Source organism: Penicillium pulvis, assembly GCF_028828015.1.
Source record: "Penicillium pulvis strain IBT 33274 chromosome Unknown contig_7_segment1_segment0, whole genome shotgun sequence".
NCBI classification, from domain to species: domain Eukaryota; kingdom Fungi; phylum Ascomycota; class Eurotiomycetes; order Eurotiales; family Aspergillaceae; genus Penicillium; species Penicillium pulvis.
Genome location: NW_026643079.1, coordinates 1,757,834 through 1,782,072, shown reverse-complemented (window position 1 = coordinate 1,782,072; position 24,239 = coordinate 1,757,834). Strand labels below are relative to the sequence as shown.

Sequence of the window (24,239 nt, the reverse complement as noted above, 5' to 3'; positions counted from 1 at the left end):
ATTTTGCTTTTTCCACATCCGCCCCACTTCCAAGGTTGCATAAAATCCTGGGCCCACCTCCTCCACTCCACCGTTGTTTATCTTCAAATATTGAATCCCTCAAGGGAGCCAGAGTCCCCATGCTAGTTCATTTGCCTGTAGAGCTTGTGCAGTCAATAGCCGAGAGGCTAGAGCACGAGTCCGATATAAATGCTTTTGCCCAAACGGCTACCTGCATCCATGAAAGTGTCGATCCATATCTGTACCGCTTCAATGCACAACATGAAAAAGGATCAGCGTTATTATGGGCAGCGAGATGGGGGGAACCAGCCACAGCCCGGAAATCCCTAGAAGCCGGGGCCCGAACACAGCCGAAGGTCCTACAAGCGGCACTTTCAGAGGCGGCAAGAAACGGACATAAGGCGGTGGTTGAACTGCTGCTTACTGCAGAATGTATCGACCCCAATTTGAAGAACTCCGAGGGACAAACACCACTATCGCAGGCAGCGGCAAAAGGGCATACAGAAGTCATTGAGGTCTTACTTGCTACGGAAGGCGTCGATCCCGATTCCCAGGATAATAGAGGGCAGACAGCGCTGTGGTGGGCAACTCAAGGTTCACATGAAGAGGCAACGAAAATGATACTCGCCTTCAACGGCTGTGTCAATCCGGATACGAAGAATGCTTGGGGCGAAACTCCACTATTATGGGCGTCACGTAATGGGAACACGAAAATAGTTGAATTACTCCTTGCGACGATGCGTGTCGACTCAGATTCGAGGAATCACCTCGGCGAGACGCTGTTATTCCAGGCAGCACAGAACGGGCATGAATTTGTAGTCAAACTCCTACTTGCATCGCATGTCAACCCGGATTCGGAAGATCGACGAGGAGAGACGCCGTTATTGAAAGCATCCAGGAATGGACACGAGGCAGTAGTCAAACTGTTGCTTGCTACGAAATCTGTCAACTCTGATCTCCGCGATTTGGCCGGCCGGACGGCTTTATCATGGGCCGCGGAGCATGGGCATGTAGAACTGGTCAGACTGCTACTTGATGTGGAATGTGTCAACGCTGATACCCAGGATCATTGGGGATGGACACCGTTATTGATAGCAGTCAAAGAGGGTCACAGACTAGTTGTCGATCTACTAGTCAGCAGTGGGCAAGTTGAACCTGACTGGCCCTGCTATAAGGGAGAAACCCCATTGTGGCACGCGGCATCGAGTGGGTTTGAGATAATTGTCGCCACACTGCTTGGTACGAAAACTGTCAACCTAGAGACCTCGAACTCTGTTGGACAGACGCCTCTTGAAATGGCGGCATATTGGGGATATGCGGCGGTAGTCAAAATGCTACTTGCCGCCGGAGCAGATCCTAATACCCAAGATTCCTTTGGAGATACACCATTATCATCAGCAGCATCATGTGAATCAAAGGACGGTGAGGCAGTAGTCAAGTTGCTGCTTGCTACGGAAGGTATCCATCTGAACCCGCAGGACCATGCAGGACGTACGCCCCTGTCAATTGCGGCAGAAGCCGGACACAAGGCCATGGTGAATTTGCTCCTCACCATGGAAGGCGTGGATCCAGAACTGAAAGATTTTGAGGGACGAACCCCCCTTATCATGGGCGGAGGATTCCGGTAACGAGGTTGTGGCTGCATTGATCCGTGATCGATTATCGTGTTTGAGCGCCAAGGCCGACTGACAGGTGGTATATGGGGAAAGGTCCACGGTCCATCGCCCTACAGATATTAGGACCCGCCAATGACAGGTGACAGGCAGCATAACCATGGATCATTGAGAACCAATAAATTGCCTCGTAAATCATCGGGGTAAAGCTTCCGCTCCCGGTCGACGAACGGCCTAGACCCTAGCGTCCGGCGTTCCAAGGTTCCCGGATCAAACAGCCGACCAATGGGATCTATGGATCTACCGGGTCTAATGTATGAAACCCCTTGGTCAATGGTGTTAAATGGCATATTCTACACGCCTCGGTCTTCTCAAGGGCAAAAGTCCTAATCTAAGATTCTTATAAGTATCTTTAAACCGCGGTTACGACGGTGGCTTTATTCGACCATTGGCTGGACAGATTACCCTTGGCATATTTCAATGATCATTAGACAGATATATCGGGGGAACCACAGCATTTTGTATATAATATCCTCTCGAGAATATCCGAACCAAATGTCCTCTAACGCACCTTCTTTTTTAAGAGTTTCTGACACATCTACATGGCTAACTTTAAAACCTGATCAAGGATATAGATAGCAAGAGCAGGGGTCGCCTGTATATATTAGATTTTATCCTTTTTGAACATCTCCCTGCGTTCCTTAACTGAATTCTCAGCACAATGCTCTACACCAGGTATGTCCTGTTCCATACCAGAAGTCCTAATAGATGGGGTTGAAGCTTACCAAATCTGTTTTCCTCAACACAAAAGCTCCCAAAACTCAGCTCCTGTGCCACTCGATACCTATCCATTTCTCCTCGCCGAACCCTTTAGTCGTCAAAATGATTACGGAAATTGCGACTTTTCTCAAAACACGGGGGATGAGACACCATCACCAAGGTATGCAGTACTAGGTAACAGAGCGAGAGCATCCTTATTAATACCTAGCAGAGATTTGAGATTCCCCGGATATGACATGGCGGAAGTCGATGGACTTCACTCTAAATTTTTCTCTCAGGATACTTCGGCAGTCATCGAAGACCCGAGAGCATCGAATACAGCTCAAAGCCTTCCTGCGACTAGATTTGGGCGATTTCCTTGGTTGAACACGGGGCTTTCTACTGGCCGTCTCGGTGCCAGGAAAACTTCATACCCGGAAGATGGCCAAATTTCACCCAAGCAATCTGTCGAGATTGGCGGCCTCTACTCCCTATCAGACTGCCTCTCCAGCTTCCAGCAAAACAATCCTTGGGTACCCGCACCGTGCGTGCCACTATACAACTGTCAGCCACTGCCGGATACGAAGGCCCTTCACGATGCAGGGTCGCAGGCTTCGGCACCTTATCTTTATCATGAATTAGCCTACGAAACGACTGATGAGTCTGCTGGTACTTCATGCATTGGCGGTAGCTTTTCAGACATCATCACAGACGGGAGTCATGTTCCCTCCACAGAAACCGAGACGTGAGTCAACTTACTGCCTCCGTTCACATCCCAACTAAGTGATTCTGGCTCTCAGATTTCGTTTTCGTACTATCCTTCAAGCCCCAACTGCAATGACCAACGAAAATGGGGATCCACCCCTGACCTACCTCAACAAGGGACAAGTCTATTACCTGACGATTATGGACTCGATGCCACCCGCAATAAGTGACAAGGCGACCACATACCGGACCTTTGTTCGAATCTCATTCGATCAAGAGCATGCAAGGTCAAACCCCGAAGCGTACTGGAAGTTATGGAAAGAAGGGCGAGGTATGACTCCAGAGCAGCAACAGGAAGAATCACTTTTTGCCCTTGAATACGCAGGCGGAGACAGCCCTCGGTTCAAGATTGAGCAAAAATGCTTTGACGGATTCTGTGTTACCTGGAAAACGGATTCCTCCACCGGCTTCAACGCATGCCATATACCGATCTGTTTCAATTTCTTGTCTACCGACTTTACGCGTTCGAAGGGGGTGAGGGGAAGTCCCGTTCGGCTCTGTGCTAAGACAGAACAACAGACAACGCTCGATAATCTTCTTAGTTCTCCAGAGTCGGAAGTTTGTTTCTGCAAACTCCAAGTCTTTAGAGACCATGGCGCGGAGCGAAAGCTATCCAATGATCACGGCAACCTGAAGAGGGGGATTGAGAAATTGAAAATGAGAATTTCAAATGCAGAATTAGGTTGGGGCTCTAGAAAGCGCAAGCGTGGCAGGTCCGTCGCAAAGAACTTGAAAGGATTGCCACCAGATTGTGTATCAGAGCAACTAAGTCAGGCTGGTCTGAAGTCAAAATTGGTAGGGTTTGAGAGAATGTCGCTATCCTCTCGGTCGTCCACTCTATTGGCTCTCCGCGGCGACAAAGAAGATGATCCGGACCTGTACCCGGTGCGCTTGGTGGATCACGACTGTTGCATCAAGCCGACGCCTGCCGAGCATTCCATCGAGACATCCATCAAAAGCGAAGAATCAGCAATGATGACACCAACGAGCTCCCACCAGTCAGGCACAGAGACTACGGTTACACCGCAGCCGGTAGCTGAGGACGATTTATCTGTCGAATACATCAAGGTGAATCGTATTGATGTGACTGACCATATACTTGCGGGTCTACACCTCACTTCAAGTATGCACGTCCAGGCGTCAAGTTTGTTTTCCTTGCTGACATATCTAGTTGCATGTTTTTACGTTCGGCTCCTGGGAGATGAATTCCAGGAATATTATCGTGCTGTTTATCTATCTGAACGCACAGTCCGAGAGTTGGTCAGGAAGATTTCCGAAAAGTACGAAATCGAGCCAGTTGACTGCTTCAGCTTATTCCACATCACCGAGAAAAAGTTGAAAATCATGGTCGATGATGAATTTGTGCAGCAAATGGCAGAAGGCCAGAACATGAGAGTTGAGCTTCATCAAAACACGAATAACGCCTGGGAAATGTGGCTACTATATTGATGAATTTTGGATATAATAGCCAGGTACAGTAACAGTAACCATTATATCAGAAAGGGAAATAATTACAACGTCCGCTCCTAGATGCTGCTTTGAATAGATCCTACATTTCACAAAAATGGCGTATCAACTCGACTTATTTTCTGGTGTTCTGATCCACCACTTGCTATTAAGATTCCAAAACACATACAGTGCCAATTCGCAGATATGGGGATATGGGATATTGCAAACTTACATAGACGCGGTGGCTGAGTCAAAGCGATTTAAGGTTCTACGCCTGACTAGCTCCGGCCGAAGACATCCCGCTAGCCGTTTTGGGCCAATGGCACTAAATCAGATATACAGAAAATATAAGGCATTAGTAAAAGAAAGGGCCAGTCAGTTTTGTTCTTGAACGACTACTAAGCAAAGTCCACCGGTACTATATAAAGGCATACCAAATACCCAAAGTGGAGCTAAATATCCTTCCTACGATAGGCTAAATAGTCCACTAACCGTCTTCCCGTGTTCACGATAAACCCATATGTATAGGAGGCTTTCGCGGAGTCTGGTGACCCTGCCAATGTGGGTTTTGATGCTATCATTGGCCGGGATCAGCGGATGTTACTTGTACTTTCACAGATGGGTGCGGAACCCCTTCCGCTTTTCGAGTCCGAGTATAGGGAAGGTGCGGATGAGGTGTATGCGTGGGAGACAGAGACTAATCATTGTACCACGAAAGAAGGAAGAATTTTGATAGATAGCCCTCTATTTATTGATGACAATAAGAGCTTGTATATATACCCTGTCTAACAATATGAAGGTTTCATCAGATACTACTGGCATCATACAGACTTTCCCGGGTTATAAGAATTGAGACTCGATTGAATGGCCATTTCTGTCCAAATCATTAATAGAAATATCATTTTGGAGCAGTCTCCAGGATTATTGTAACAGGGCTATATTCCACAAATGAAAAAAGTGACCATTCCCTTCATCATCAGGAGAAACGCCATCTATACAGAGATGCAACCGCGGCAGGGTATACAAAAAATGATAAGGATGCAAAATTAGGTGTTCATGAGGCCAAACACCAACAAGAGAGAAGAGAAAAGAAAAACGTCCAAAAGTTCATAGCCCACAGAATAAGTCAGGGCGTCCAAAGGAAAGAAAGGAAGACAGGCTTAAAGCACATGACATAGTAGTTGAAAAATGGGAAAAGCGAACGAAGACTTTCATACGGCACGATCACCGGTCTTCATATCGTCCATTTCATACTCTTGAACACTCCTTTCCCTACCTCTCCCCCTTCCAAAGCTGGATTCCGCCTGAGCATCTTCAGACGATTGCTGAGACGAGGACGCAGCATTTTTGCTACCACCTCCAATCCCACCGAAGCTGATGGGCTTGAGTTCGCGATGTTGGCAGGCCCACATGCCCAGGAAAGTCATCACACCCGCGCTAGCGAATTGCAGCCCCCACCAGAGGAGGTTTGCGGGCAAAGACCGAGTGTAGAGTGTTGTGGCGATGAGATGCAAGAAATGGATTGTGAATGCGAAGTCGGGGACGAGTTTGGATCGGGAGACGAATAGCAGGAGGAAGATCACACTGGAATTGTCGAGTTAGTTTAGGTTCTCGTAGTTTGTGTACTAATTCGAGGGATGTCTACCTGATGATACAATTCAACATCCAGACTAGACCCAGCATCCATCCAACCGTTGTATCTCCTCTTAAAGAGTCCCACCCGAAGACCAGGTCTAGCGAGAATGGTGTTCCATATACGACGGTTGTGAAAAGGATAAGGACTATCGCGCAAACATAATAGGCCGTCTGAAGGAGGAGGATCTTTCGGATGATTTTCAATGGCGGGAGGTCGGTTCGCGACCCCGCTGGAAGGCGCCGGCGCCCGGGCATCAACTAGGAGGTACGGGAGAAGAAGGCTTTCCCCCTCAGTGCCCTTTGTGTGGAGGATGAGTGGTTGGGGCGCGGCGTTCGGGGCTAGGCGTAGATAGGCGCAGTGATCATGCAACGGTAGCAAACCCTATACTGTGTAATAGTTTTGCGGGGACGAGAAAGGCGAGGGGTTATTTGTTCAATACATAGGAGAAGTCAGTCGTAAGTGTAAGGGTAGTGGGAAGGGAGTCGTGAGGTTGTGGCGACAGAGGAAATTGGACAGCGTTGTGTCGCCGAGGGATCAACAGTCTTGGCACCCGTAACAACGCCGCATCCGCTGCGTTTCCGACTTCTCAAATCTACATCGAAACTCTGCCCGCCACCACAATCCACATTTCTCCCCTCCAAACTACCTTCGAGTCTTTACTGCTCAATCACCCTACCACATTTACCTACCATCATCATGGGCTGGCTCCCTTGGTCTTCGGGCGACTCCAACAAGGCCTCTGACGGTGGCCGCATCGCGCCGGACCGGACAAGTCGTGCACGCTGCTGGGAGGGTCGAGATGCCTTCTTCAGCTGCTTGGACCGGAATGATATCTTGGATGGAATCAAAGATGATAAGGAAGCTCGTCGGAAATGCGCAAAGGAGGTTCAGGAGTTTGAGGCAGCTTGTTCCCAGACCTGGGTATGTACAGCACCTGTTGGAGGGGCTTAGTTGGCTCAAGATAGCTCTTCTTTGGGTCTATTTCATGTTCTATATGGATTGGGATATGCTAACAGTGGTTAATAGGTGAAATATTTCAAAGAGAAGCGAGTGATGGAATACAACCGGGACAAGACGATCGAGCGGATCAAGAAAGAAGATGCCGACAAGATGAAGGAATTGAAGACTCAGGGCTGGAAGTCGAGTTAAATGCTAGTTTCCAAGACGCTTTCGTAACTGTACACTATGTACCATATCCACTCTTATCACGATCTCAATTTAATGTTTCCAACATACAACACTGGCATTTAAATTGAACGCCCCGACACCACACGGTACTAGGAACGACGCAGTATTCAAAGATCAAAGTAGGAATGTTATCGAGTAAATAATGAAAGCCTGCGTATTCTGCTGAACTACCCAATAATATGGAGACTACATTTGAAATGAATCCAAATAGCAAATTACATATCTGTGTAACTCCAGTAATGGACACGGTCATATTATATCCATCATGTCTCAAAACAGAGTCCTGAGATGAAACCAAACATAGATGACAAATCCCAACCTAGACACCCCTTTCACCTGTATCTAGATTCTTAGTCCGAGCAAAATAATGAAACGCCTGTTCTTGCAATGGCTGGATGGATTCCAGCATGAGATAAAACCGGAAAAGCTCCAACCATGAATGGAAGATGAGAGTGAGAACGCCGAGCTCCGAAAGAAAAACAAAATAAATAGCCAAAAAACGTAAAGGAAAACCGAAACCGAAGGCCAAGCATAAGTCACAGCGAAGAGATTCGTTAATCATTGTTTCCACTTGGCCAACTGGTTCATCAGGTTTTGCACATTAGAACCGACGGCCGGCTGACCCTGTGGCTGTTGCCCTCCGAGTCCCTTAGCTAGAATTGACAGCAAGTGGGGATCGGAGACAACAGGCCCATTGGGGGGCTGGAGATGGAAGGGAGGAAGAGGTTGTTGTGGGTGCTGCAGGATTGGAGGTTGCCGAGCCGCATTGGTCAACAGAGTAGCCAGATCAGCAGGAGGCGGAGGATTAGGTGAAGAAAATGGAGATTGAGTAGCCGAGACAGGTTGAGATGGAGGAGCCGGGCGTTGAAGGGCGGACAAGAGAGATTGGAGGCTAGGGCCATCCAGCGAACTAATCAGGTTTGCGATATTGGGAGGGTTGGTCAACGCAGGCAGAGTAGGTTGAGGCACCGGCACAGCCGGTATCGCCACGGGAGGAATCCCAAAAGCAGGATTTGGGGGGAAGGAACCAGGCGGAGGGCCACGTTGCATTGCTTGGGCCTGGTGGAACATGACCTCAGCTGCTATGTTGGGGTCAACTTCAGGGTAGTCACTGAATCGAACGTTATTAAGCCCGGGGCTTCGGTCGAAGATCTGAAGAGGAATCTTGCGAGAGAATTGGTTGGGGCGAGAGAGCCTGACGACTGCAAGTACACCTTCAACGTACTGACGATGGACAGCCGCACCAAGGGGAATTCGAGGGCCAAGCACAAGGACATCTACCCGCAAGCCCCGATTGCGAAAAGCGTTCTCCACGTGAAGTACGAAGTTTCTATAAAGTGAATTAGCAGTGGTAAGGGCAGAGTTATTGGATGATAGGGGAGCATACCGGTCAATTTCCTCCAAGACGAGAACTTGGACCTCAGGCACATCACGGGGAGCCCTCCGAGGCACGGGAAGATCGGCTTCTCCTTCATAGCTACCTCGTGGTCTCGGGCTCGGGCTGCGATATCGCCGATCTCTCGAATAGGGAGAGCGAGGAGATCGAGATCTAGGGGAACGGGAACGCCTGCGCTCACGGCGATCAAATCGCTCTGGGGTTCTGTCCCGAGATCGATACCCATCTCTAGGTCGAGGCCGAGGCGAAGGCGAGCGCGGAGGCCGATACCCATCGCGGCGGCGATTCGAGGGTTCATCTCGAAAATCGCTGAATGGAATTCGTGGTTCATAAGGCCGGTCGTACCGATCACTGGACGCACGTGGGTTGGCTCGGGCGGGACCAGCCCGGCTGAATTCTGGTGACCTCGAACGTCGAGGAGGGGGCGCCCGAGATGGCTCTGCGGGCGCGGGGCGAGAATTCCGCTGGGGCTTTGAAATTTCGAGGTCTAAAAAAGATTAGTCCTCCAAACTAAAACCAAGTGACATTCCAAACACTCACGAATCTTTCTGCCTCGTACCAGGGCCCCCTGTTCCACCCCTAATGCTTCATGGCAAGAACCCGCCTCTAGGAATTGAATGAAACCGTAGGCCTGCTTGATGGAAATCTGGGCCAGCTTTCCGTATTTATGAAAAATGTGGAACATATCTCGCTTGGTGACTCTTTCCGTGGGGAGATTACCTGGTTTCAAAAAAAAGTCAGTGAATTACTCGGAAGCCCTTGGTCGGGGGAAGAACTCACCAACAAATAACCTGGATCCCATCGGGAATCGATCCCACAGACCTTCCGTCACATAGACCCTTTCATCATGAAGGAACTCATCGTATTTCTTCTGGACTTCTGGGCCCCAGGGCGCATCGTCATCCATTGGCTTGACGAGTCGCCCTGTTTGCTTGTCGAGACGACCTTTTTTAGACGCTTGGGAAGCTTCTTGGGAAGTTTGTGACTCCCCTGAGGAAGAGGGTTGGAAGCTGGCAGTGGGTGGGGGAGGTAGGGAACCAGCACCCGGTACGGTGCCAGGTGCTCCGCCCGGTGCCATCGACTGGGGATATGATTGGGCATTGTTACTGGGTTGCGTAGGATGGGCGGGTGTGGCAAGGGGAGAAGGACGTTGATGGTATGTGCCATCATCATTTGGGATATAGTTGGTTTGGGAAGATGGGTCTTGAAGGGGCTGCATAAAGACGCCTTGGGTATGATGAGGGTCGTCCTTGGGTGCTTGGTGGAGAGACGATCCTTCTGCTAAGGGAGCAGCCCCGGAGGCCAATTCTGCAGATGGAAGGTGTGAGAGGTTGTCCAGCAGAGTCTGGAAATTGACCCCAGACACATTTGGCCTTGCTTGTTCCTTCCCACCATTTAGGTGCTCTGGTAGCTGGGATGCATTTCCCCGGTTGTTGGCATTGTCTATTTCGCTGGTAGTGGCGAAGCCTTGATGGACCGGCACAGCCGGAGGCGCGTGGGTCTGAATATGGGTGTTTGGGTTCACTTTCACGTCACCAGAATGCACTGTGGAAGGGTAGGAATGGTAGAAGTCCGCCGAAACAGCCATATCATTCATCACAGAGTTCCCTGGCTGAGCGCCATGCAAGCTACCTGAATCCTGGGTATGTCCTAGGCCACGCCCTTGTCCTTCGCCGATCCATCCATCTTTTCCTCGGGGGGTCTGAAACTCTACCGCACGTTCATATGTTGAGGTATCATTAAAGACAGGGTCCATTTGGTTCTCGAGAACGGGTATATTGGCTGGCTCCGGGATATGCAGTGGTCGAGGGCTTTCCGGAGTCAGTGTCTTGCCGCGGAAGTGAAGCGCTTCATCGGGAGAACTGGGCGTCATGTAGACAACTGGGGGGTGGACGTTTCATCTACAACACGGGGGGAATGGAACAAAATAAAAGGTATAGAGGGAGAAAGGGCGTTATAGTGGGGAGTCAGAAAGAGGAAGTTAGATTGTGAATTTTCGCGATCGCAAGCTAAGGTGGGGCGATGAGAAAAAAGGCTTTGGGTTGGAGGGCGGTAAGGGTCCCAGATAGGGTAGATAGCGCCGTAAAGTAAAAAAAAACCAAAATGTTAAAATTGAAATACAACTAAGCAAATAGCAGGATGTTTTTTGAAAGGAAGAGGGAGTAAATTCCAGAAGTCAAAGAGAGAAATTTGGTCTATCAGCAGGAGAAAGTTCTGGCAATGCAGGACATGCAGGATACCCTGTACGATCATCCTCGAACCGCCTACGTAGTCCAAGGTGCATATAAGGATCTCCCTTTTTGTTTTGGATCCTAGACTATTACTGGTTCGTACACTTTTCTTGTTTTTTCATACTTGGTATGTATGCTGTACATAAAAATGGGTACGTGGTCTCCTAAATGGATCCCTTTTTGATTGACGTGTAAAAGTACCCACCAATAAAAGGATAACACCTTCCATAGAAACCGAGTCCAGTTTCCGTCGTACATTTCATAGTTGTTGCATGGAAATCCCTCGCACTAAGAATAAACTAGTTCGTAAGTGAATAGAAAAGGAGGGGCCAGACCCAGATCTCGGAGTTAATTACCGTACCTTTGTGGTTTTGGTTAGTCATGGCCTCTCCACCATAAAGCGATAATCATCCCTTTTTGCCTACTCTAGTACTTCGAAACTACATGGTCATGACAGGAGAACAAATCCTTAATTTTCAAGTTTTTCGGCCTTAAAATTCCTGATTTGCAACTCTTATGATTCCTGCCCGGCGCACTCGGTTCCGATGATGGGGCCGCGAGTCACTCGACTTTGGGTCAGAACGCCCTGGTTACGCCGTTTTGCTTCAACAAAGGGGTCATCTGACCAAGAGGTCGAACTAGCGAGACTGTGGCTGAAAACTTTGGACTCCAAAACAGTCCCCCGCCAGATCGGTGAGCTGTCTTTTAGTCGGTCAAGCGGCCCAGGAGGCCAGAACGTGAACAAGTCGGTACATATCGGTGCAAATCCGAGTTTCCTAGTCTCGTGGTACTATCGGCAGGGCTAACGGTGGGGGCAGAGTCAACACGAAAGCAACCTTGAAGGTGCCTTTGGCCGCGCTGCTGCCTCTGGTGCCGCGTTTGCTCCACCCCAAACTGCACACTTCACGCTATGCGTCCGACCGGTCTCAGGCCTTAATTTTTCAGTCCGACGAGTCCCGGAAACAAGCTAGCAATGTGGATTCGTGTTTTGACAAGCTCCACCAATTGTTAGAAAGCGCGGCCAAAGCCGTCATTCCGGGGGAGACCTCCCCAGAACAAAAGGACCGTGTCCAGAAATTGTAAGCTTCCCCTCCTGCAGGGGATGGCCCGGTGATCTGACCGTTTATGACCGTTTAGACAACGGGCTCAAAATGAGTCTCGACTTAAGTCGAAGAAATTCCAAAGTGACAAAAAGAGTAATCGGCGGGGGAATAAGTATGATGATTGATTGGGAAATGGCTAACATGATTCCCGGGAAAAAAAAAAAAACTTAAATGTACATGCCTGGACACTTTTTTACTTCACATCCGACCAACGCCTCGCAAGTGCAAAAAAATAATCTTCCTCAGACATACAAATCATTCCGACAATGTTCGCTCGGCATTGCGCATTGTGGACACAATGACCTTCTTCAATGAAGGATCCAGATCCTCGGTCTCGGACAGTGGCTTCAACCAGTTCACCACCTCCTGAGCAAGACTGGCACTGAGCGGCTGCGACTCCTTCAAACGAGCAAGTGAACTTCCCAATGCACGAGGGAACTCTGGTGATGTGACTCGGACCCCTGTGGTTGGGAACTGAATGTAACAGATCAATGTTCGGGGGCTGGTGGGTTGGTGAGCCTGCATATTCTCCAGCACATGGCTAAGGATCTTGATAAGACACGGCACATCATCAAACTCCGACACCATCTTGTAGAAATCGAACCCAAACTGATCGTCGTTCTTGAAGTTTTTCATGGCAGAATCGAAAATTGCCAGCGGGATAGCACCGCTGAGAGCCGGTGTCGCGTTCAGCGTTTCAAGTGCATGTTTGTCAACCTCGTCGCCCTCCGCTGTCGGGTTGATATCCTCCTCGGTGACATCGGGGACCGCGATCATGTCAGCATCGTGATCCACCCCAGCGGACTCGACAGCCTTGGGCCGTTGGCTGGCCTCGTCCAATCCCAATATCCGTTGACGAGCCATAAGCTTAGCGATATAGATCAATTCGAGCTTCGCATATTGAATCCATAGGAGTCGAGCACCCTTGCAGAACCGTAGACCGCGCTGGAAATAACTTCTGGCCTGGGACATATCGGCATGCTCATCCAGAGCGTACTTCGCGGCATAGATCCATAACTCCGCACTGGTGGGGTGGAATCGCAGGGCATCAGTGAGGATCATGGAGAGCTTCTTGTAGGCCTTCTGTTTCCGGGTGTATTCGATGTATTGAATCCAGAGATTGAGATCACCGTGGAATCGGCGTGTGGCACGATCGAGAATAAACAGAATCCGTCGCTGACCGCTGTGTCCTGCCGACCGAATTCCCATGCGCTTGGTTCGCTTTTTGCAAAGAGTGTCGAGGTTGATCTCGTATTCGACATATCGGACAAAGTCCACAGGCTTTGCGCCACGCGCGTTCAACTTATGCTCGAAGTCCGATCGCTTCTTGATAATTGAGGTAATTTCATCCTATATTTTTTTTGAAGATTAGCGACTGCACCTCGCAGGCGCGTTCGGAAGAAATTACCTTGCTGAAAAGCTTCTTTTTCTCGAATTCCTTCAGCTCAGGAACCGACTTTTCAAGAAAGTACCGAGCCTTATCAGTTGCGGCGGACATGGTTGCGGTTTTGAAGCTGAGAAAAAAAAAAGTTGCTCCGAACTTTTGTCGATCCCGCATTTTTGACAAAGCATAGGCTAAGCCCAACGCGGTTAGACTCAGGACCCCAAGGCCACTCTGGAAGCAAAGCCAACAAACCGACGGATCCGATGTTTTCCTCAGGGGCCCTTGTTCTCTATCACCTCTCTTTCTTGACATTCTTTTTTATTTTCTTTTTTCATTTCTTTTAATCTCCCTATATACCCCCAGCGCAGGGTTCCATTTGCGCTACCATGGCTCCCAGATTTAAGGATGGAGATGCCGTGGTTGCTGTACGTCTCCAAAAACGCGATAAGGTCCCTCAACTCTGACACGAATTTCAATGCAGATCAACGGCAAATGGGTTGCATGGACTCACACGCTCTTCGCGTACGCTGCCTTCTTCAGCGCGCTGATAGTCGGTGTGGCTCTCCATTATCACAAGATTGTGCAAAATGAACACTACGGTTACCCCGATGAATGGTTTCCCTCCGTGTCTGCGACAATTGGCGACCGATACCCCGAGCGTTCATTCTTCCAGGTCTTCATCGCAATCACCTCCGGTCCTCGCTTCCTTCTCGTTTTCCTGTGGTACATCATCACCGCGCGTCCCAATTCGACTCTCCCGAAGGTCGTGGCCGGTGTGGGTGTCTTCCGAACCTTGACTTGCGGTGGCTGGACCTATGTCACATCCACCGATGACCATGACTGGCACGATATTTTTATGATCTCTTACCTGGTGGCGACTCTGCCATGGACTCTGGGCTGCCTTGCCTTGAGCCCCAACAACCGCCGTGCTGTGAAGTACCGCAAGATTATGGCCAGTCTGTTCTTTGGAACTCTGGTGCCATTGATCTACTACTTCATTCAACACAAGGTCCACAAGGTTCCCGGTGGTGAGTTTTCTGCTCTCAAAAGCAAAGCAATGGTACTAATACACATCTCTTAGCATACACTCGGTACGCCTTCTTTGAGTGGTCCCTGATCTTGTTCGATGTTGGTTTCGATGCCATTACGGTGCTTGATTTCGAAGGCCTGGAATTGGTGGTGCGCGATGTGAAGGGAATCAGCAGAGGGTATGTACCGTGGCTTCCGAAATGACATCCACAAATGTATAGTGCATAAGCTACGTTGGTTATGAAACAAAGCCCATTCTAAAAACTTCCTTTTCTTAGGCAGTTGAAGACGACTGCGGACTCTGTCCTTGAAAAAGGGTGTGTACAATTGTTTAGTCCTTCACCTCGTTCTTTGAGATTAACTAGTAAATAGGAAGGGCAAGCCCGTGAGCAACACCTTCGGTGAGGGCTTCTTCTGGACTGAAATCCTGGATGCCGCTGCCGATGTTTACAACGGCTTTGTCTTCTGGACGATCGTGACTGGTCTTCCCGTCCTTGTGTGGTACTTCCCTCTGTGGCACATGGGAATCTCGGGCTATGAGGTTGCCATTGTTGCTTGCATTTCCCCTCTGTTCTTCGCCATTCCCTCCTTGAGATCTGCTGCCACCAAGAACTTGCGGCTGCTTCATCTCATGTCTCTTACGGCTCTCATGGCCTATAAATTCCATGACCCTGCCAACCGTCTGTTCATTACTGCCTTTGCACTGTCGACCACCTGTGCCGCATGGGTTGCGAGCTTCTTCGCCGAGCGCGGAAATACCGCTCGCCTTGAGGCCCGCATCATGGCCTGGGGTGTTGGCCTGATAATGTCAGTTGTTGCCAAGTTTGCCTGCACGACCAACAACCCACTTTGGCCCGTCATGCACGGCGAGAACGGCGGCTGGAACAAGATTGGCCTTTTCATCGCCATTTTTGCTGTCTTGCGCTCCCAGAGGGGCTCCATTACTAGCGGTAGCGATTATCTGCCCGCTGGCGGTAAGAAGGGCTCATCACTCTTGGCTGGTGTTGGTTTCGGAGGTCTCATGTTCGCCATTGTCTCTCTCCTTACCGACTCCAGCACTATGATTTCATGGGTTTGGGATGGATATCCCGTACGGGGACCTATTGCTGTGCCTCATGGTTCTGTGACGATCTTTGCCATGGGCGCAGGTCTTGTGTATGGTATCTTCCGTCCCGCTGTGGCAGGCAGTTGGACCGCCTACGGCATTGGCTCTGTCGGTGCTGCTCTTTTGACCTACTACCACCACTGGACCGGATACTACGGTGCTCTTGCGCTTGCATTCTACATCATGGCTGTCTCCCCTGTCCTGATCAAGTCTGCCGTTCGCCACTCCCCGGCAGGCACCTTTGGCATTGGTTTCGTTCTCTACATCTTCCTTTTGCTTTTCCACGTCTGGGTTGTTGCCTATGCCTTCGTCCCTGGTGGCCCGCTCGTCCGTGAACATACTGACTGGGTCATGCTTACGACCATGCTTGCCATTGGTGCCGGAGTATTCTCCGCGGCCACTTCCAACTCTGGTCCCTCTCGCAAAAAGCCCGTCAGCCCCAACAGCAAGAGACAGCGCTCTTACTACGTTTATGTGCTCGCTGCGTTGCAACTCCTCTCAGTTTCTGTGGCGTACCTGCGCTTCCCCACCAACGATTATAAGCCCCATCATCCCGAGGAGAAGATCGTGACTGCTGGTATCTGGACAGTCCATTTCGGTCTGGACAACGACATGTGGGCGTCTGAGCGTCGCATGCGTGATGTTATCGGTGAGCTTGAGCTTGATGTCATTGGTTTCCTCGAGTCGGACAACCAGCGCATCATCATGGGTAACAAGGACGTCACCCAGTACATTGCTGAGGATCTTGGCTACTACACCGATTTCGGCCCCGGTCCTAATAAGCACACCTGGGGCTCTGCTCTGCTCTCCAAGTTCCCCATTGTCAACTCCACTCACCACCTTCTCCCCTCGCCTGTTGGTGAGCTGGCTCCCGCCATCCATGCCACTCTTGACATGTACGGCGAGATGGTAGACATTGTTGTCTTCCACTCCGGCCAGGAGGAGGATCCCGAGGATCGCCGCCTTCAAAGCCAATATCTTTCTAAGCTGATGGGCTCATCCCCCCGCCCGCTGATTCTGTTGAGTTACCTGGTCACTAAGCCCCTCGAGGGTAACTACAACACCTATGTCAGCGACGTGAGCCAAATGAAAGATATCGATCCCACCGATTGGGACCGATGGTGCGAGTATGTGCTCTACAAGAAGATCCACCGTACAGGCTACGCCAGAGTTAGCCGTGACACCATTACCGACACTGAGATCCAGGTAAGTCCCTTCTATCATTGGAGCGCTCGTCAACATATTTACTAACAGCTTAATCAAACAGGTTGGCAAGTTCGTGGTTGGTGAACCTGTGCCAGAAAACGAGGTGCGCATCCCTGAGGAATTGGTCCCTGTTGGCCGCCGATTCCCTGCTCTGTTCCGCGGTGAGGGCGTGCGTGGCCATCGCTACCATGTCTTCGATGAGCCCCGTTACTGGCAATAAACAGTACTGGACTCATAACAGCAAAGGAAAATGTGTTTCTTTGTAGATGCAACCCCCATCATTTTTTTCCCAAATGTGAAATCATTCGAAATTAGAATATTCCGAGGCTTCAGCCGTTGATAAGTTAATTTTTTTTTCATGAATCTCATTTCGCGCTTTTTTAGATACCTGGCTATGTAGCACTTCGAAGGCTGAGTTCGACAGTAGTAAAACTTTCCAAAGTTGTAGAAATTGGAACTGTGGAGGGTTATCCATGACTGTTTTTCATATGTAAGGTTGTCCCACTTTCAGGCTCCAGGGCTAGGTGGGTACCAATTAACTCAACGTCCACAACATTTGACCTGCAGGTCAATTTGCGGCTCAAAGATGCCTCCCGGTTCACATGTGGACATTATTCATTTATGCATCCGCGTCCATGCGGCGGGGCAGCATAGCTGGAAAAGTAAGTATTATCAAATCGGGTCCAAATTATTCATAAACAGGATGGAATAAGCTTCATTCAATCCGGAGAATTCAAACATTTCAGGCCTGGTTAAATACTAAATGATATAATCAAGCTGACTGCTATTATATAATTAAACGGAGCGCCTGATCAGCAGTCGAATTCTGATCATAGCCTCTGGTTCCAGTCCCAGGAGCTCCTTGTTGATATGCAGGATACAAGATCCATGTTCTGTTTCCCAGGATCTAGACTGTTCAAATTTCTTGTCAATATAAGGCGAGCTGATCTGGTTTACTGCTGTGGTCGTTGATTTGGAACGCCTGATCTTGAGGCCATGTGCCCTGATTCCCATTCTGTGGTCTCCTTGATGGTGGAGAGGTTCGGGGGGGCATTCTGTTGGAAGGAGAGATTTTGCTGTTGATTTGCATTCAATTTGGGAGAGGGTATCAAGTTTGATATGATCATTCAGAAACACTCTTTTTGACTAAAGACAAGCCCTTTTTGAGTAGTTAATCATCTTTCAATTTTTGTTTCCTATAGGATGTCTTGGGCTGTAGTGCAGATACGAGTACTCAATTAGTCAAGGTCTTTGTACTTCTTGCCTAGTGACTTTGGTGCCTGCCAGGATGAATCCACTTATTTCCTGGGGCGTGACCACATGCATCAATCAAGGGCTTTCCATGTCACATGGTACGACCTATTCACAGACGTGAATGAAATTATTGAGATTTATAATTAGTCAACACACGAGGCTGGATGCATCTTATGCAGCAAAGGTCAACAGATCCATGTGTCCTTTATCAACAAATCTTGCCTATTACCGAGGTACATAGTCTGGCACGCCTGGTGCGCAAGCTGACTCGTGTAACGATGAGTACAATAAGCAGCACAGCTTTGTTGATACGTACTTTCATTATTTTGATTTCATATTTTGATCTGTATTACATAGGTCCCATTTCATACCACCTCTTCGTGCTGAAACGAAGCTGACTTGCAGTAATTAGCAGCAGGTGGATGTTGCGTGCTACTGCCCGGACCATCCAGGAATTCGTGATAGTCCAGCTCCTCCCGAGCAGTCACAGGACGCGAAAATAGTTGAGGTGATTGACTCGGCCCCGGGGGCCAACGATGTGAATGCACCATAAAAACAAGGCGACTCAAAACTCCGAATTCCAGCTTCAGTTTAATACTGTAGACCGCCGACTTGAGAGTAGTTTGGATGACGAAGGAGCCGAGGTATTCGAATACCAACAACACCACGTCCATGACAATGATCAGCGCATTGATAGCGAGAAGTTGGTACATGATCTTGCGATTCGGATTGTGGCCGGAGACGCTTGGAGGTGAGATGCGAAGGATCTGGACAGTTTTGTAGATGTAAAGACCAGAGATGATGAATTCTTGAAGCGAGAACCCCGTAAGCTCGATGCGTTCCATTATGCTGTAGGCCTGGGCCCAGACGGGGGTTTGAACGAAGTTGGATCCATACGTGAGCACGGTAGTAGGGACATGTAAGACAATCGCATCGATAATAATCATCGCACGAATGCGATGGCTAATCGTCAGATCCTGCACGACGATATTGAGACGTGAAAATAGCACGAACGCCTGGCCCGTAACCATGAAATACCATCCGATGGTAGATAGCGTGAGGGAGAGCCATAACGGAGCGATCCCGAAGTATTTGAGCAGAAAGCTAATTGATTGTGGTATCACGCCTAGGACGGTAGCGAGCAACAAGCTCCAGAAGTAGAGACCTTGCCAGCGTCGGAATGAGGAGAAGATGAGGACCAGGAGTTCGATGGAATTGTAAAGCGCGATTGACAGGAAGACGGTCAAGGTAGCTTTGGTTGCGAAGTCATCCCCTGAGTACTCACCAATGACTCCGTTCTCAGAGCTGGTCAACATGATCTCCGGTGGAGTCCCGGTCCGTGCGAACGGACCCAGAAGTTAAGTCGATGCTAGGTTGCTGGGTGGCTCACCCGCAGCAGCGATCAGGACAAAGGCATGAGATGCCCTGTCAAGGCGAATCACAGCAAAAAACAGCAAGAATCAGCAAAGCATGAGGAAATCCTGATTGTTATAAGAGTGGGGAAAAAGGATTGTCTGGGGTTCGCAGGCTTGGCTGTTTAGTGGCACGGTCCTATAAGCGACGAACCAGGAAAGGCCGCGACGTCCGTGATGACCAGCTCTTAGTGCAAAGCAAATCCAAGCGACAGGGGATTTAGCTTTTTATTGGTGGATTGCAAAGGAGTACGCTACTTTCGCCACACTATAATTACCCACGGGAATTCCGAGGCATTCTCTACCAGGATTACCGTAAGAGATTGGTTTTCGGGCTCATGATCCTCGGTTCGCAGCAAAAATAACCAAGGAGCTGGGGCAGACCATGCAACGTACGATTTAAAGGAAAACTCTGCCCACACTAACCATGCAGGGCCATAAGCACTAAGGTTTCTCATTTCCCTCATTTCCCCGCGTTGTAAGCCAAGCGGGGCCGTTCACTTGTGTGGCACGTTTGCCCCTATATATCCCGGTCAATACGGATTATTAGCGTTGCCGCCTTACCAGTTCAGGATGTAGGTCCAATCGCCATCCATATGCCTTAATTTGCATCGGAGTGACGCGTCAATCAGAAGCTAGCATGGGTTGTCCTGGCACGCGCTAAAAATCCGGAGAAAAAAGTGGAGAAATCTCAGACCACATCACACGAGCCCAAATGTTCATGAAAGTGGGTAAAAATCGACAATGAACCGCGCTTGTGGTACCGAGCCATATTGTCTTGGCTATCAAATGACACCTTGTTCACCCTTCTTACCATTATTTTAAGTAAAAGTACCGAGGAACTGATTCATAGGGAAAAGAAGGTCTTTCGCGATCATTAAATATTCAGAAAATACAGCTCATGTCCATATGCGGCGCAGGAGGAATATGCAAAGTAGAACTAGGTATCATAGCAATAATATAAAATAAATCAAATCATAGGAATAGCCACTGCCCAAAGCGCTGGAATTTGCCAAGTATTCCTTTTCGCTCCGGCTCTTCGACATCCTCTGGCATATGCTCGTCGTCAATGCCGCCATCGTACCGATCAGTGCGAAGGTCCATATTCGCAGTGCGAACAAATCGTGTGCGCTTGAAAAGTTTCCAGCCAACGTACATGACGACCATGATGGCGATTTCGATGTAATAGGAAACAAACTTCACGCCCTTGAAGTGTGGGCTGAAGCACGACCAGCCTTGCACCAGGACGAGAACGGTGTTAAGGCCGATCGCAAAGATGGGGCCGTATGGGTAGGTCCAATTCTTGAAGGGGAGAAGGTGCTCAAGGCCTTGGGCACGGATGGCGCCACGGAAGCGGAGAGACGCAATGCCGATACAGATCCAGGATAGTTGGTTGGAGACACCGACGATACTATTGGGGTTAGTCTTTTTTTTTCATAAATAGGTCGGTGATGGGACTTACTTCTGCAACCAGCTCCACAATTGACCTGCACCGATATAGCTTGCACCGAAGCAGAGTCCACTGATGATTGAGCTAGCGAAGACGGCGATCCAGGGAATCTGGAAGCGGTTCAAGTTGCCGAAAAAGCGGGGTGCGTAACCGTCCACGGCCAACGAGTACAGCAATCGGGTAGCGGCGAAGAGGGCGTGGTTTGCGGCGGAGATGACAGAGGTCATGATAACAGCATTGATGAAGCTACCTGCAACGGAGCTCCCGGCCTCTTCGAAGACGATAGTGAAAGGACTGGTGCGGGTGTCCCCATCATCGAGACCAGGGTAGTTGTATGGGACATTAAGGCCGATGAGTAGGATGGAGAGCAGGTAGAAGAGCACAATACGGAAGAAGACATTGCGCACGACTTTGGGCATGGTCTTGGAAGGGTTTTTCGTTTCACCAGCGGTAATGGCAATAGACTCGGTACCACCACTGATTTATGTCAGAGGCAATTCAATGAGAAAGAACCAGGTCAGACTTACAAGGCAAAAGAAGCTGTGACGAAGACGGAGGCAAATCCACCGATGCCGCCAACAAAAGGAGCCTCTCCCATGTTCCAGTATTTGCCGCCGATATACTCATGGTCCTTATTACCACCACAGTTCACGACGATACCGAGAATGATGAAGATCTGTGAAAATTAGTGACCATCCCGAAATGGGCATCAAATAAAGGCTAGTACATACCACAATGGTGATGACTTTAAGCAAACTCAGCCAATATTCAACCTCACCATACACCCGGACCGAAAGAAGATTCAGGCAAATGACAATGACGAGGAAGATCAAACTAATTGCCCAACCTGGAAAATTGTTTGTCCAATATTCCAACAACAGCTGCAGAGCAATGATATCCGAGGCCGTTGAGACAGCATCATTGAACCAGTAATTCCATGTCAAAGCAAAACCCAGAGCATCATCCACGTACCGACTAAGAAATTGTCAATACTTCAAACGGCAAGGATCGACGATCAATGTAACTCACCCCGCATAAGTACAGAAGGAACCAGCAACGGGAACAAACGCTGCCATCTCACCCAGAGACAGCATAGTAATAAACACAATTCCACCGCAAATCGCGTACGCGATCAACATCGAGGCAGGACCGCCGGTGGCAAGAGACGAGCCAGTACCTAGGAACAAACCAGTACCGATGGTACCACCGATGGCAATCATCTGCACCTGTCGGCCCGAAAGGCGACGAGCAAGCTTGTCGGCATTGACCAGTGGTGTCGACCCAAGGCCATACTCTTCAACAGGCGCATGCTTCTCGGGATCTGAGAAAGAACCCATATTGAGGTTTAAGGTGGATCACTCGACCACCAGACAGCGAGACCAAGGTTGAGTAATGGTAGCTGGGTAGTAATATGGAATCTGTGACATTATAAGTGTCTGTCTCATACTTAGGTCACCGCATTGTTGAATAACGGCTTACCAGAGATCTCGTGACCTGCACGTGGCTACCCCGGATTCTTCAGTATGACACCTGCCAATATGTTTCACCAGCCAACGACTAGTGATATAGGAGAGGAAGCCCATCTTCGATCGACAGGAAACAGAACTCTTCAGACCATGATTTTTGCGATGGCGTGCTTGCGCGCTGCTATGGTTGGATCGGTAGGGCCCGCATTCTATTACAAGAGAAAAATTCGATCGGATCCACTCATTTCTTGCAGCGGGTAAACATTGTTAACCAAACTACCGTTCTGCAGGGACTGATTCACGGTTTCACTAATTGAGCTGGGCTGTAGTCTTCAATTACTCGTGAAGAATCATCTGATTAGACTAAGGTTTGACGGGAGGTCGGAAACCTCTGTGATTTCTTTTTTTTTTTTTTTTTTTGGCATATATACACGTGGTGAAAGGACCCACACATGCAGGTTGGAAATTGGTCCATCCTAGGAATAAGGGCACACATTTGAGCAAGCAAGCTCAATGCGATGGCAAGTGAAAATTGAAGGCAAAAGACCGAGATTTCGAGTATAGATACTTTAAATTTCAGTTTAGAAGCTCAGAGCACATTGTGGCGTGGCTATACTGACACCTTAGATATCGGGTGTCTGTATTATGTAATCTGATATTGAGCCTTAGGGTTGCTATCACCGAAAACCAACACCTTGTCCTTCACCTATAGCACACCCGCTTACGGTACGTTCGCTTGGATGGACCCAAATTTTCTTGATTTAACATAAACCTGCCGCTTTTAGCACACTCACCTTTGCACACCTCCTTTTTGCTGAGTAACCTCCTTAATCAGCCCCATCAACCAATCAGAATGCCTGAAAACTATACTTTGCCCACCCCTACCAAGACCGGCCTCCCAGTTTCCAAGCCTGGATCAAGTGGTAAGATTCAAGCTCTATATAATCAAGCAAGAGAAGCTTCATTATGATGATATTATACTAATAAATCAAATCTTGGATCTAACAGAGGAAGACATTGCAGTTAAAGATGAGACCGATGGATAAGATATATATGTTGATATGGAGAACTCAGAAGCACGAGATAGTGAAGAAAGTGGGCCACCACTTAAGATGATATCTAATTCTGAGGCAATGGGTCATCTACAGGATATATTAATATGGCTTGGAAGCAAAGGAGAGAGCACATCAGACCTCGAACGTCGGGTTGAGAACTTAATCAGCGAAGTTGGCAGGATTCAGTTCGAGGAGAAATGCCAGGTGGCCTTAGAGGATAAGGGGAAGGCCGAATAGGTAGTGCAGTAGGGCTTAGGATCAGCTAGACTCTATAATATATTATGTCATCCTCTCACTTATTGCACCTCCCGCTTGTTGCACATGATTTCCTTGGACGCGGGGGGGCTATAAGTGAGGATTTTGACTGTATTATTAGCCAACTTGGAGTCTTAGAAGACTCGGGGCGTATGACTGAAGGAGGGGCATGCTCACATGCCAACAACAGCAATTAATTTTCCGGATCCGATCTTCGCAGAGAACTGTGGGTTGTAGCCTGTGAAATCCCGTGGGATTTATGATCAAACCCAATCAGTAACTCGATGATCGAATATTCCAAAGACCATTACACTACTTGGACACTTGTCTATCTATTACTAAGTGACTGGAGTGCTTTCACTAAGTTTATTGTCCTCTCATTTGAAGTTTAGTATAGCTCGTAACTGCATCAATCTCCTGCAGCACATGAGCGTTTACATCTAGAGGCCTTCCAATACTTATGGAGGCCCCCCCCCCAATTCA

At 48.9% G+C, this 24,239-nt stretch overlaps 10 protein-coding genes across 10 annotated transcripts; 5 read left to right on the top strand and 5 right to left on the bottom strand.

Moving 5' to 3' along the window:
• Positions 1-119: 119 nt before the first annotated feature.
• On the top strand, positions 120-1,628 carry N7503_008621 (ankyrin repeat domain-containing protein; the record flags this gene model as incomplete). The annotated part of the gene is made up of 1 exon (XM_057068168.1): positions 120-1,628. The coding sequence occupies one exon, from the start codon at positions 120-122 to the stop codon at positions 1,626-1,628; it is 1,509 nt and encodes a 502-aa protein (XP_056919023.1).
• Positions 1,629-2,334: 706 nt separating this feature from the next.
• Positions 2,335-4,586, top strand: N7503_008620 (uncharacterized protein; the record flags this gene model as incomplete). Its single annotated transcript, XM_057068167.1, has 4 exons — positions 2,335-2,348; positions 2,425-2,553; positions 2,605-3,117; positions 3,173-4,586. 4 exons carry the CDS (start codon positions 2,335-2,337, stop codon positions 4,584-4,586), a joined length of 2,070 nt encoding a protein of 689 aa, XP_056919022.1.
• A 1,211-nt stretch (positions 4,587-5,797) lies between these two features.
• On the bottom strand, positions 5,798-6,476 carry N7503_008619 (protein SYS1; the record flags this gene model as incomplete). Its single annotated transcript, XM_057068166.1, has 2 exons — positions 5,798-6,170; positions 6,232-6,476. The coding sequence occupies 2 exons, from the start codon at positions 6,474-6,476 to the stop codon at positions 5,798-5,800; spliced, it is 618 nt and encodes a 205-aa protein (XP_056919021.1).
• A 421-nt stretch (positions 6,477-6,897) lies between these two features.
• Positions 6,898-7,451, top strand: N7503_008618 (cytochrome c oxidase subunit 6B family protein). The gene is made up of 2 exons (XM_057068165.1): positions 6,898-7,143; positions 7,249-7,451. The coding sequence occupies exons 1-2, from the start codon at positions 6,919-6,921 to the stop codon at positions 7,369-7,371; spliced, it is 348 nt and encodes a 115-aa protein (XP_056919020.1). The 5' UTR covers positions 6,898-6,918; the 3' UTR covers positions 7,372-7,451.
• Positions 7,452-7,968: 517 nt separating this feature from the next.
• Positions 7,969-10,910, bottom strand: N7503_008617 (putative RNA-binding protein (Nab3); the record flags this gene model as incomplete). Its single annotated transcript, XM_057068164.1, has 4 exons — positions 9,587-10,910; positions 9,347-9,526; positions 8,798-9,293; positions 7,969-8,740 (listed from the first exon to the last, which is right to left on the bottom strand). Exons 1-4 carry the CDS (start codon positions 10,677-10,679, stop codon positions 7,969-7,971), a joined length of 2,541 nt encoding a protein of 846 aa, XP_056919019.1. The 5' UTR covers positions 10,680-10,910.
• Positions 10,911-11,585: 675 nt separating this feature from the next.
• N7503_008616 (peptidyl-tRNA hydrolase domain protein) lies at positions 11,586-12,265 on the top strand (the record flags this gene model as incomplete). Its single annotated transcript, XM_057068163.1, has 3 exons — positions 11,586-11,782; positions 11,856-12,116; positions 12,175-12,265. 3 exons carry the CDS (start codon positions 11,586-11,588, stop codon positions 12,263-12,265), a joined length of 549 nt encoding a protein of 182 aa, XP_056919018.1.
• Positions 12,266-12,296: 31 nt separating this feature from the next.
• N7503_008615 (snoRNA-binding rRNA-processing protein UTP6) lies at positions 12,297-13,717 on the bottom strand. Its single transcript, XM_057068162.1, has 2 exons — positions 13,549-13,717; positions 12,297-13,490 (listed from the first exon to the last, which is right to left on the bottom strand). Exons 1-2 carry the CDS (start codon positions 13,696-13,698, stop codon positions 12,396-12,398), a joined length of 1,245 nt encoding a protein of 414 aa, XP_056919017.1. The 5' UTR covers positions 13,699-13,717; the 3' UTR covers positions 12,297-12,395.
• A 193-nt stretch (positions 13,718-13,910) lies between these two features.
• On the top strand, positions 13,911-17,084 carry N7503_008614 (uncharacterized protein; the record flags this gene model as incomplete). Its single annotated transcript, XM_057068161.1, has 6 exons — positions 13,911-13,949; positions 14,006-14,552; positions 14,606-14,732; positions 14,832-14,870; positions 14,926-16,864; positions 16,926-17,084. 6 exons carry the CDS (start codon positions 13,911-13,913, stop codon positions 17,082-17,084), a joined length of 2,850 nt encoding a protein of 949 aa, XP_056919016.1.
• A 1,399-nt stretch (positions 17,085-18,483) lies between these two features.
• N7503_008613 (uncharacterized protein) lies at positions 18,484-19,434 on the bottom strand (the record flags this gene model as incomplete). The annotated part of the gene is made up of 1 exon (XM_057068160.1): positions 18,484-19,434. One exon carries the CDS (start codon positions 19,432-19,434, stop codon positions 18,484-18,486), a length of 951 nt encoding a protein of 316 aa, XP_056919015.1.
• Positions 19,435-20,505: 1,071 nt separating this feature from the next.
• On the bottom strand, positions 20,506-22,317 carry N7503_008612 (amino acid permease; the record flags this gene model as incomplete). The annotated part of the gene is made up of 5 exons (XM_057068159.1): positions 20,506-20,941; positions 20,993-21,457; positions 21,508-21,656; positions 21,712-21,955; positions 22,010-22,317. 5 exons carry the CDS (start codon positions 22,315-22,317, stop codon positions 20,506-20,508), a joined length of 1,602 nt encoding a protein of 533 aa, XP_056919014.1.
• Positions 22,318-24,239: the final 1,922 nt, after the last annotated feature.